Raw genomic sequence first — 12,224 nt, 5'->3', positions numbered from 1 at the left:
AGAGGCTGGAGACAGGGGGACGTTTGGTGGCACAGTGGCCCCGTCCCCAGCTGTCACCCCCTGTTGGGACCCTCCTCCTCCTCCCCGGGGAGGCAGGGCACAGCTGATGTGCACCCGCCGCCCTCCCTCCATGGGTCCCCATCCCCACCCGGCTGCTGCCTGTCCCCGAGCCACCTCGGGGGTGGCTCATCTGTGCACTGAGTTTAGCACGTTCTCAGCCTGCGTTACTCCTGCGTGGCTCAGCCCCAGGCCCATCTCCCACACCAGCCCCTGCTGGCACCCATGGGGCCACGGTCCCCTGGGGTGACCCCACCATGAAACCCTTGCTGGCCACCCCAGCAGCCCCCTCAGCAGAGCAGCCGGTAGCTGCCGGCCGCCACGTCCTCCCAAATTCCGCTGCTTTGACGTTTTTCCCCAGAAACGCCCCCGGTTCGGGCACCGCAGGGCAAAGCCGCAGCCGGGGCGCGCAGGAAGCAGACGGGGCCGGCGGGGGCGGGGAGCGGAAAGCCTCGTGTGCCCCCCCCCCCCCCCCGAACCCCACAAACCAGGCACCGTCGCGGCCGAGCTTCGTCCCCCTTTATTCGCGCTCATCCCACGGCCACAGATTAGACAGTGAAGCCCCTTCCGCGGACCAGCACAGCCCTGACACTGGTCCCAGTGCCAGGGACTGGGGGGGAGGCATGAGGGCAGCCCTGGGCATCTCCCGCCACAGGGCTGCCCCGTGCCTCAGTTTCCCCACCTGTAAAAGGGGGGTCGCGCTACTGACCTGTTTGCTGGGCAGCTGGGGAGCGGCGGCGGAGGCAGGTTTGGTGGGGGAACCCCGAACCCTAAACCCCACTCCTCACCCCCAGACCCCCATTTCCATCCCCCCTCCCCCCCCAAAAAATAAGAGAAGACCAGGGTGGTCTCCTCCCGACCGGCAGCCCCCCACTCCCTCCCCCTGATTTGGGGCACCCCAATTTATTTCCAGGGGAAATGCACCCCGCGGAGCATCCTCACTTCGCCTGCCACCCCCTTCCCAAGGCACCCGCTCCTCGGCTGGGCCCTTGGAAGCAATAAATAACGCGGGGGGGGGGGGGGGGGGGGGGGGGTCCCGGCGGTGGGGGTGCGGCCGGAGGAGGGCAGGGGGGGGTGCAGAGTCTGGCGCGGGTCCGAGGACGCCCCGGGGGGGGGGGTCAGAGTCAGGCCGTCCCGTTGGGGAGCCGGCCGGGGCTGCTGTCCTTGCGGGCGGGCAGGGGGGACGCGGGGGGCTCGTCCTCCCCGGGGGACTGATCCGTCTCGGTGTCAGAGGGGTTCGCCCGAGCCGCGCCGGCAGTTCTCGGGGCTGTAGAAGAAGGAGAGGGTGCGGAAAGCGGGCGCCATGTGGTCCTTGATGCTCTCCAGGAGCTGGACCGAAGGAGGGGCGCTGGCGCGGGTTCTGCTGCCAGCACAGGCACATCAGCTCGTGGCTGCGGGAGAGAGGGAGCCCGCTGGGTTTGGGGGGGGGCCCGACACCCCACGGCCATCCCGACGCTGCAGAGACCAGAGGCCAGGGTGACGGGCTCGGTGCCGTTTCCCGCCCCCCCAGCCTTTCCCGCAGCAGGGTGGGGGTCCGGGGTGGGGGGGGTGTCTACCCCTCCACTCACAGTTTGTCGGGGCAGTTTTCGGGGCGCTCCAGGACGCCGTTGTCCATGACGAAGCGCAGGACCTGCTCGTTGGACATGCCCTGGTAGGGCTGCTCGGCCAGTGTGGCGATCTCCCACAGCACCACGCCGAAGGACCTGCCAGCACGCCGCTGCTCAGCCGGGGGACGTCCCCCGAATCCCCCCTGGGCTCCCCCCCACCCCAACACCTACCAGACGTCAGACTGTGTGTTGAAGATGCCGTCCTTGAGGGCCTCGGGGGACATCCAGCGGACAGGGAGCAGCCCCTTGCCCCCTTTCCGATAATAATCCGTCTCGTAGATATCCCGGGTCATGCCGAAATCTGGTGGAGGAGGAAGAGGAGGAGGAAGAGGAGGAGGGAGGCGTGAGCACCGGGAGATGCGGGACTGGCAGCGAGCCTGCCCGCCGCTGCCCTCCCACCTCCGATCTTGACGGTGAAGTCCTCGGGACACCATGCAGTTGCGGGCGGCCAGGTCCCGGTGCACAAACTTGTTGGCGTTGAGGTACGCCATGCCGTCGGCGATCTCACCCGCCATCTGGATCATGTCCTTGAGCGACGGCGGCGGCAGCCCGGGGTTGTTCTGCACCAGACACAGAGAGCCGGGGCTGGGGGGGACGCACCAGGACACCCCCCCCCCCTCAGGAACAAGGTGGGTGCCCCTTTACCCGTGGGGCACTGCGGCACCTGGCCAGCCCCTCACCTCGGCGTCAGGCCTGAGCGAGCGCAGGTAGCTCTTCAGGTCCCCGCGTGTCATCAGCTCCATGATGACCAAAGCTGGCTGGCCCTGGGACACGACACCGAGCAGACGGACCTGGGGGGGACAAATGGGGTGGCACGTGAGCGGCCGGAACCCCCCCCCCCCCGTGTCCCCTCCCTCCCTTCCAGCCGCCCACCTACCACGTGGTGGCACTTGAAGGCTTTCATGACGGAGGCCTCGTTGAGGAACTCGATGCGCTCCCGCATGGTGGCCAACTCGTTGACCGTCTTCAGGGCCACCTTGGTCTCCTCGCCCTCGGTGGCCAGCCCCAGTGCCAGCCCCTCGTACACCATCCCGAAGGAGCCCTGCCCCAGCTCCCGGATCACCGTGATCTTCTCCCGCGACACCTCCCACTCATCGGGGATGTACACTGCAGGGTGAGGGGGCACCACCCCGTCACCATCCCCATCACCCTCACCATCACCGTCGCCATCCCTGTCACCATCTCCATCCCCATCCCACCCCCATCTTCCTCCCCATCACCAGCCCAGCCCAGCCCAGCCCCAGCCCCACCGGCATGGCCCCAGCAAGGGAAGGGGGCAGCCGACCCCACGAGGACGCCCCTGCCTGTCCCTACGTACTGTCCGAGGCACTGAAGTACTCGGGGTTGACGGAGGCGTAGAGCGTCCCGCTGGGGTACCCGTCGTTGCTCCTGCGAGGGGTGGGCATCACTCAGAGGATGGGGGGCGAGGGCACGATGTCACCTCCCCACGATCCTTCCCCAGCCCCGGCCCGGCTGGATCCGGCCCCAGCCCAGCCCTGGGGGTGCAGGGGGGGTCGCTACCTCTTCTTATTGTAGAAGAAGACGAAGACGGCGAGGCAGGAGATGAGCACCATGAGGACCACGGGCGTGACGGTGAGCAGGACGTAGAAGCTGCCGGACTCCTCCTCGGCTGCCGGGAGCAGGCGGCCATGGGCCAGGGCCCGGGCACTCATCCCGCCCCACGTGTTGGAGGGACACTTGTCCCACCACCACCACCGGGCCAGAGAGGGGGTCCCCCCAGCTCCCCAGACCAGCAGCACCCACTGATCTCTGGGTGTCCCCGTCCCAGAACATCCCCCAATCCCCTGGATCCCCCGATCCAGCGGCATCCCCTGATCCTCCAGCTTCCCAGTGCAGCAGCATCCCCCATCCTCAGCATCCCGGTCCAGGAGCATCCTCTGATCCTCAGCATCCTGGCCCAGCAGTGTCCTCTGGATCCCCAGCTCCCCAGTTCAGGAGCACCCCCCAATCCCTCAGCTCCCCAGTCCAGCAGCATCCCCCATCCTCAGCGTCCCGGTCCAAGAGCACCCCCTGATCCTCTGCCTTCTGGTCCAGCAGCATCCCCCAATCCCCCAGCTCCCCAGTTCAGGAGTATCCCCCGTCTTCAGCATCCCGGTCCAGGAGCATCCCCCGACCCTCAGCATCCCGGTCCAGCAGCATCCCCCAACCCTCCATCTCCCCAGCCCACCAGCATCCCCCAATTCCCCAGTGCCCTGATCCGGCAGCACCCCCTGACCCCCAGCTCCCCGGCCCCACAGCCCCCCCCCCTTCCTGCCCGCCCCATGGCCGGGGACCCCGCTGGCATCTCCCCTGTCCCCCGCGGGTACCTGGCCCCAGGATGTAAAACTTGACGAGCCCCGTCCACGAGCCGTTGCCGGCCAGCGAGGTGGCCCGGACCTTGGCCGAGTAGTTCCCCGGCTGGAGCAGAGCCAGGTGGACCCCCCCGTACTTGGAGTAGCGGTGGCGGGAGACGCAGACGACGGTGGTGACCTCCTGGGGGGGGGGGGGGACACAACGGGGGGTGGGGGTGGTGAAGGGGGCTTCATCCCCCCCCCCCCAGCCATGCACAAGCCTCAGGGGAGGGAGGTGGGATGGGAAGGGATGGGATGGGATGGGATGGGATGGGATGGGATGGGATGGGATGGGTGCTGTGCCCCCATAACCAGACCTGGCAGGGGATGCCGGGGGGGGGGGGGGTGTCCTCACCTCGCTCTCGCGGCTGTACTTGATCTCATACTTGAGGATGAGCCCGTTGGGGTTCCTGGGCTCTTCCCAGCGCAGCAGGACGCTGTTCTTGCCGGCCGGCTCCCACGTGACGTTGCCGGGAATGTTGTCAGCTTGCACTGGAGAGGGGCACAGAGGGGGTTAGCTCCTGGGGGCATCATCTGGACCCCGACCCGCTGCCAATCCCCCATCTCGAAGGCGCCAGGACCCCAGAGCATCCCAGCATCGCCGAGGCGGGGTTTGGGAGGGGGCAGGCTGCCGGGACGTACGCTCGGGCATGGTCCTGGCGAAGACGAAGGTGGCGGCACTGCAGCCCACGGTGTGCGCGGCGTGGTTGCAGGCGTGGATGTCGATGCGGTACTCAGTGAAGTGCCGCAGCCGCGACAGCACTGCCCGGTCGCGCACCACCTTGTCCTCGAAGATCTGGAAGTCGGGTTTGGGCTCGCCCCCGGCACGGCTCGGGACCGGCGGCTCCGCCGAGGAGGCATTGGCCGGGGACGTGACGGCCACCACGTCCCTGCGCCTCTTCGGGGTCCTGCAGGAGATGGGGAGAGGAGGCGATGGGGAGCCAGGATGCCTGGGTTGTCCCCCAAAATTGAGCAGGGGAGGGGAGACCATCCAGGCTTGTGTGGTCCCGGCTCACCTCTGCGGGTTCTTGTTGATGGATGTCACCTTCCAGGGTGGCCTGAGACAGCAGGAAATCGGTTAAAGGATCTGCCAGGAGCGGCCACCGGACCCCCCCACCAGGGCAGCCCCACGCACCCAGCCTGGGGGACTCCCCCGACATGGGGACCCCCCCCCAGATGGCACCTGGGGATGATGATGGAGTTGTGGAGGAAGTTCTCAAACTTCTTCTGGAAGGACTCGGCTTCTCCCTCCATACGGAGCTGCCCGTCGGCGGGGCGGCAGGGGCAGCACCTCTCCTCCGCGTCCTGCTCCACCTCGGGGCCGTCCCCGTCCCCGAAGCGGGTGTCCGCGCTGCTGGTGGGCAGCTTCAGACCTGCGGGCGGAGACGGGCAGAGCTGGCAGCGCTGCTCGGTGGGAGCATCCCCATCCCGCCGGTGTCCCCGGCTGCTGTGCTCAACCTGGCTGCAGTGCCCCTGCCCGGCAGCCCTGCCTGCCCTGCCTGCCCTGCCTGCCCTGCCTGCCCTCACCTTTGTGGCAGTAGTCGTTGACGTAGAGCTCCATGTCCTCGGCCAGCTGCTGCCACAGCACCAGGTAGTAGGTGATGTTGCCGTTGCGCTGCGTGGGCGGCTTCCAACGCACCACGATGTGGGAGGAGGAGTTGGACATGGAGATGACGTCTCGAGGCACCGTTGGGGCTGGACGGACACGGGGGTTTCAGCCCGTCTTTGGGGGGCCACCACGGGCATCCCTGGCCCCCTCGCCAGCCCCTTACCCGCTGGCATGGTGCGGATGTAGACCACCTCGCTCTGCGCCCCGTAGTTCCGTCCTTCCTCGGCGGTGGTGAGGGTGATGGCGCGGACGAAGATGGCGTATTGGGTCCAGGGGCGGAGGTTGAGCAGGGCCACCCCCGGCGCCTGCTCGCTGCTGAGCGGCAGCTCCACGTCCAGCACATTCCAGCTCTGCGCCCCGCAGGCGTCCTGCCCCACGTACTCTGACACATTCTGGAAGGGTCTGCCCCACACCGGGCATCGGGGGGGCGTCCCGGGACCCCCTCCCAGCCGCACGACCCCCCCCTGAGGTCCAGCAGCCCACCAGCGCACAAGGACACCATGGGCTGGGGTCCCCAAGCCCTCTGCCATGGGGACAAGTGGGGGACGGGGACCACTTACGACTCCTTGTAGTAGACAATGAAGCTGAGGAGGTCCCGGTACTCGGGGGGCCGGTACCGCTCCCACTTGAGGAAGATGCGGTCGGACTCGGTGACGTTGGAGATGAAGCGCAGGGTCTGGGTCTTGCCTGTGGAGGGGTGGCAGGGTTCGGACAGGGGGCCACGGAGCTGCCGGATGTCCCCGTCCCCGTACTCACAGGACGCCCGGTCCCCGTTGGTGCGGGGGTTGATCTCCGCCTTGTTCTGCCGCCCCTTGGTGCCCGTCACCTCCTCCATGCGGTAGATCTCGGCCAGGCACAGCTTGGGGTTGAAGGCGAAGTACATCTTGCCCACGGGGATGGAGAGGACGTGGTGGCTCCAGTCCCAGAGCTGCTGCAGGTTCTGGTTGTCCAGGACGTACAGGGTGTAATTCCTGGAGGACAAGACGTGGACCGGGGCGGTGGGCACGGGCACCCCCAAAGCCACGTGTGTCCCCCAAACCCACACCCCGTCCTCACCCGTCCACCATGGAGTCGCCGCGGATCAGCTTGAGGTTCTTGAAGAAGGACAAGGAGACGAGGGCGAAGGAGTGCTTGATCTTCAGGAAGCCCGTGATGGTCTCGATGAGCCCCAGACTGCTCTGCAGCTCCGAGGCCAGGTTGTCTGGGGACAACCCATGGGTGTGAGCTCAGGGAGGGGGTCACCCCCCCGTTAATTCACCCTGCAAGGGAAAAGACCCCCCTCCTTCACCCCCCCCACACCCCGCGGCAGCTCTCCCACCCAGGGCGGGTTGCGGGGAGGGCCGGCTCCGGCACTCACAGCCCCGGCGGATGTTCACGATGAGGTTGCCCTCGACGAGGGTGCAGCCCCCCAGCTCCTGTGCCGCCCGCGTCGAATCGATGGTCTTGGTGCCCACCTTGCACTCCTTGGGGCACAGCCCCTCGCATTTGTGGCAGAAGATGCTGCAGGCAGGAGGACGGGGACGGGACGTGAGCTGGGCACCATGCCACCGCTGTGCCCGTGCCAGGAGGCACCGGGGACACCCCCCCCCCCCCCCCCCGACCTGCTCTCATTCCTGGTGTAGCCCGAGGGACACTCGGAGAGGCACTGTCGCTGGTGGATGACGAACTTGGAGGCATCGCGGGGGTTGTCGGAGACCTTGCGGAGGCTGGCGCAGTACTCGGCGGTGACGCAGCGCCAGCCCTCGTACTCGTAGGTGCGGGGCGGGCAGGAGGGCAGGCAGTGCCCATTGAAGTGGAAGTGGCGGCAGGCGACGCAGGCTCGGTTGTCGCGGGGTCGCCCGCAGCCCCCCAAACACTCGGCGTGGCAGCACTCGCCCGCCGCCGTGCACGCCGAGCCAGCGCCACACGGGCACACTGCAGGGAGAGAGCCGGCGCCGTGGGCGAGGAGAGTCCTCCGGGCGCAGATCGCCCGGCCCCGGGGCAGCGTAGCGGGGCAGGGGGTCTGGGGTTCGCTCGGGGGTGAGAGGGAAGAGGTGGGAAGGGCTGGGGGGGGGGGGCTGCCGACACCCTCCGGGTGTGGGGAGCAAGGGGAGAGGGGTGGAGGAATGGAAGGATAGATGGAGGGATGCAGGGACGGAGGGATGCAGGGATGGAGGGAGGGATGGAGGGATGGAGGGAGGCAGGAATGGAGGGAGGGATGCAGGAATGGATGGAGGGAGGGATGCAGGGATGGGTGGAAGGATGCGGGGGTGGAGGGATGAAGGGATGAAGCGACGGAGGGATGCGGGGATGCAGGAATGGATGGAGGGAGGGATGGAAGGAGGGATGCAGGGATGCAGGAATGGAGGGAGGGAGGGATGGAAGGAGGGATGCAGGGATGCAGGGATGCAGGAATGGATGGAGGGAGGGATGAAGGGGATGGAGGGATGCAGGAATGGATAGAGGGATGCAAGGATGAAGTGATGGAGGGATGCAGGGATGGAGGGATGGAGGGAGGGATGCATGGTGGAATGAAGGGATAGAGTGATGCAGGGATGCAGGGATGCAGGGATGGAGGGAGGGAGGGATGAATGGAAGGATGGAGGGATGGAAGGGTGGAGGGAAGGACGGAGGGATGCAGGGACAGATGGAGGGATGCAGGAATGGGTGGAGGAATGGAGGGATGGCCAAATGGCGAGTGGACAGCGGGACAGGTGGGTGGATGGGTGGCTGTGGGACCGGCTGGGTGGGTGGATGAAGGGCTGCACGGGTAGACGGCAGGACAGATGGATGGATGGGGTGAGGCTCAGCCCATGCTGAGCCCCAGCTGCCGCGTGCAGCCGGTGCCGGGGCAGCGGCCGAGGTTACAGCCCCGATAAGGATCTGTGTTTATAGTATATATTTCATTACCAGGTCTTCTGTTTACAGCAAACGAGCCTGGGAGGGGCCCGTATTTACCTCGCCCCTGGGAAAACACGGCAGCCGGGAGCTGGCCTCTCCTCCGGAGGATGATACAGCATGGCTCTCGTTACCCCCACCACGCTGCAGGCGCAGCACGCTCCCGGCGACAGGGGAGCGACGGCCACGTGCCGGGGCCTGCCATCCCCTTGCGGCTCCACCAGCTTTCCCCAGTGCCCTCCCAATTTACCCCGCAGCCGCCACGGAGCAAACCAGTACAATCCCGGCAAAGCAGCTGGCACGATCGAGCCCCGCGCCGCCGGCACCCACCTTTCTGGCAGTAGCTGGATGTCCAGCAGCGATAATCCAGCTGCCCGTTGACGCTGGTCTGCGCACACGGCTTCTCCACGTCCAGGATGCCCGGGCAGACGTCGGCGCACTCTTCAGCCAACTTATTGCCGACGATGTAGGTGTTGTCCACAGCGTCGGGCAGCAGCAGCCCCCAGTCGATGGTGGAGAGGTGGCAAAGCTCCTGGTTGCGCTCGATGCGGACCGAGCCGCGCAGGACGTGGCCCAGGCTGTGCAGCCCCACGTCCCGCAGGTGCGGCATCTCGAAGATGACCAAGGCGTAGCTGAAGAAGAGGTTGGTGCCGCGGATGACGGAGAGGTTGGGGAAGAGATCCCGCAGGCTCTCCAGCCCGTAGACGCGGAAAAGGAGCAGGTACTCGGTGATCATGAGCAGGCGAGGGAAGCTGAGTCCCCGAAAGTCCTCGGCGCCCGTGGTGAACATCAACAGGATCTGCAGGTTGCCCTCGATGATGGAGCAGTTCTCCAGCTTCTGGAGCTGGGAGACGTCGTTGCGGATGTCCATGCTGCCACAGACTGGGGTGGTGAGAGGGGAACCCCGTGGGCAGCGGGGACGGGGCAGCTGCCCCCCTCACCACCACCCAGGGACCCCCCCCCACCACCACTGCACCCATCGCTGGGGCTGCAGCGACGCTCGGGGGGGTTTAATATCCCGGCTCTGCCTGTCAAACGTGGCTGCAATTGGTTTGGGCGGTCAGGGAGACGCGAGCGGCTCTGACAGGCGGCCAACGCGCCGCGGCTCTCCGGGGCACGACGCGTCCGTCAGCTCGGCGAGCGGTGATGCTAATGAGGTCTGGCTGCCCAGGCAGCCGTCTCGCCCCGTGTCAGCCCCGGGAGCACGTCCCAGCCCCGCTGCCCTCCCCGGAGGGGTCCGTCTGGGGGTGCAGAGGGCTTTCCCCCTTCCCTGAGCTGTGGGGCAGCCGTGGGGGGCTCACGGCATCCTCCCCCGCTCCGCGGGCGTGTAGTTACCCAGCGGGCCAGCAGCTCCCGTGAGGTCGTTCCCATTAACGCCCCGGCACGGTGCTCAGGTGGCTAACGGGGCACGCGGGGCTACCGCGCTCACCCAGGCGGCACAGCCCAACCCCAAGCGGTGGGTTTGCCATCCCAGGGCTTTTCCACCCGGGATTGCCCCCAGACCCTGGCAGGGAGCGGGAGCATCGGGGGTAGAACGGGGCCGAGCATCTCCTGCTTCCCAGTCCCAGCGGGGATACAAGAGCCAGGACGAGCCGGCAGCTTCCCACCAGCAGCATCCCCGGCCCGAAACCTGACGCCAAGTTATGGTGGAAAGAAGCCGCTGAGATCTCGGCGAGAGATTTACTGTAAACACCCAGAGTAAACACGGCCGGCTCGGCGTGTACCCTAAACACCAGGCAACGCCGGCACCCCAGCTCGGCCGCCCGTGCCGCAGAGACCCGCCGGCCGGCGCACGGCACACGGCACACGGCTCGCTGGCGCAGTCCGGGTCCTGGCGGGGGGTCCGGGTACACGGTTCACCACCTGTCTGTCCGCAGCCAGCCTGGGCCTGCGGCTCATGGCCGTAGCCTTGTGAACGCGTGCCCGGCGGCGTTTTTTTCCCCCTCTCGGTGTCACTCATTAACCGCGGGCACTGTGGTTGTACCCCTCGCCCCCAGCCCCGCACCGGGACTCGGCCGTTTGCAGGGGGCTGGCGCTGGCCGGGGGGGAGCCCTGGGTCCCCTGTCCTCCCTGGTGAGGACACGAGGGTCCCCTCCATCCTCCCGCGGGACTGAGGGACCGGCCGCGGCTGCAGCACCGGCCCCAGGGGCTACAGCCCCCACTGCCACCGCCACCCTCCCTGACCTTGGCAAAGTCACCCCCTCCCTCCACCGCGCAAGGGGACAGGGGTCCTCCGTGTCCCTGGGGGGACAGAGCGGGGACAGGGGTGCCAGGTGGGAACAGACACAGCGAGGCGCGTCCCCCGGGCAGCTCTCAGCACAGCCCCAGCTCTGGGATGCTTCACCCCCCTCCTCCATTGCTCCCACACCCCCCCAGCACACCCCCTCGGTGCTCGGGGAAACCGAGGCACGGGGCGGCAGGTAGAGGGGAAGGCAGGACAGACTGACAGACCCTGAACCCAGCCCTCCTGGTGCCCCCAGCCCCCTGCCAGTCAGCGGAGCTGGGGCGGGAGCCCAGACGTCCCCCACCATGGCCGTGAGAGCCGGGACCCACAGCCGCCCCCCCCTCCCCGCCGTGCCGCCCCCTCCCCGGCTGTTTTCCATCCCAGCAGCAGCGCTGGGAGCAGCGGTGCCGGTCCCGGCTCCCGCACAGCTACGATTTTCCACTCTCCCGGCTCCCGGCGGGGCCGAGCGATCGATGCCCCCGGCTCCGGCCGAGCCCCCGCCACGCTCCCCTCTTCCCATCCCAGCAGCGGGGGGGGGGGGGGGGGGGGTCCCACGCTCTGCCCTTCCCGCCCCAGACGCCGCAGCACACAGGGGTACTGCCGTGAGGGGAAACTGAGGCAGGAAGCACCAGAAGAGTTTTGCCTCAGGGTTCGGCTCTTGCAAGGACATCGCCGTGCAGCCCCCCCCCCCCCAGCCCTCCCCCCAAGACCTGCCCTCCTCCAAGCAAGCGCCCCCCACCCCGCTCCTGGCCACCCCCTTCCAAGCACTTACTTTCGGAGGGGGCCCGAACGGGGGGCAGTGGGAGGGGACCGAGGACCAGCAGCATCACCCCCAGCCGCAGGGCACCCAGCACCCTCGTCCCCATCCCCGAGTGGGACCCCCGAGGTCCCGTCCCCGTCCCGCCTCGGGCGCTGCTGCACCGTGTCCGGCCCTACACGCCGTGTCCAGCCGGCACTCCCCGCCGGCACCCGCGGCACGCCGGGATAGGGGTGGCCCCCACGGCCCTCGCCCGGACCCTGCGGCCCCTTCACTTTTGTTTTCGGCTGCCGCACACAAAATATTTAGCCTGACAACTGTCAGGGCCAGGGCCAGGGCTTGTTTGGGAAATAGAGAGGGGGAAAACAGGGTGCCCCCCCCGCGCCAGAGCGGGCTGGGAAGGAAGGACTGCCTCCTGCCTCAGTTTCCCCAGTTGGAGCAGGAGGATCCAGGTTGCTCTGGTGTGGGGATGCCGGAAAAGCATCCGAGCACCAACAGAGATCCCCCCCCCCGGAGCAGCACAGAGGGGACGACTCAAGAGTCACCCTCCATCGCAGGGTGGATCCAGGGTGCCGGGACCCCACGTCCCCCGGGGACCCCATGCCCCAGCAGCCCTGCAGCGAGGAGGAGGAGCGGGAGAAAACTGCGGGCGCTCGGCACAGGCTGTTGCAGATGCAGGAGAGGAGGAGGGATGAGGGGGAGACATTTATTTCTCGCCCTAGGGCCGAGCATGGGCGAGGGT

At 67.8% G+C, this 12,224-nt stretch overlaps 1 protein-coding gene across 1 annotated transcript; it reads right to left on the bottom strand.

Annotated features, from left to right (window-relative positions):
• Nucleotides 1-1,181: 1,181 nt before the first annotated feature.
• Nucleotides 1,182-11,591, bottom strand: INSRR (insulin receptor related receptor). The gene is given in 25 exon segments (XM_076363963.1): nt 1,182-1,292; nt 1,294-1,392; nt 1,394-1,448; nt 1,626-1,760; nt 1,836-1,965; nt 2,064-2,088; nt 2,090-2,224; nt 2,345-2,455; nt 2,542-2,771; nt 2,983-3,053; nt 3,186-3,294; nt 3,992-4,157; nt 4,371-4,507; nt 4,658-4,923; nt 5,032-5,073; nt 5,199-5,388; nt 5,543-5,710; nt 5,788-6,026; nt 6,185-6,311; nt 6,381-6,595; nt 6,681-6,825; nt 6,982-7,124; nt 7,226-7,538; nt 8,832-9,383; nt 11,498-11,591. Coding segments are annotated over 25 exon segments (4,008 nt in total).
• Nucleotides 11,592-12,224: the final 633 nt, after the last annotated feature.

This window comes from Aptenodytes patagonicus, unplaced genomic scaffold (genome assembly GCF_965638725.1).
Source record: "Aptenodytes patagonicus unplaced genomic scaffold, bAptPat1.pri.cur scaffold_326, whole genome shotgun sequence".
NCBI classification, from domain to species: Eukaryota; Metazoa; Chordata; class Aves; order Sphenisciformes; family Spheniscidae; genus Aptenodytes; species Aptenodytes patagonicus.
The sequence above is the reverse complement of the archived record's forward strand: the minus strand, read 5'-3'. Positions and strand labels throughout refer to the sequence as shown.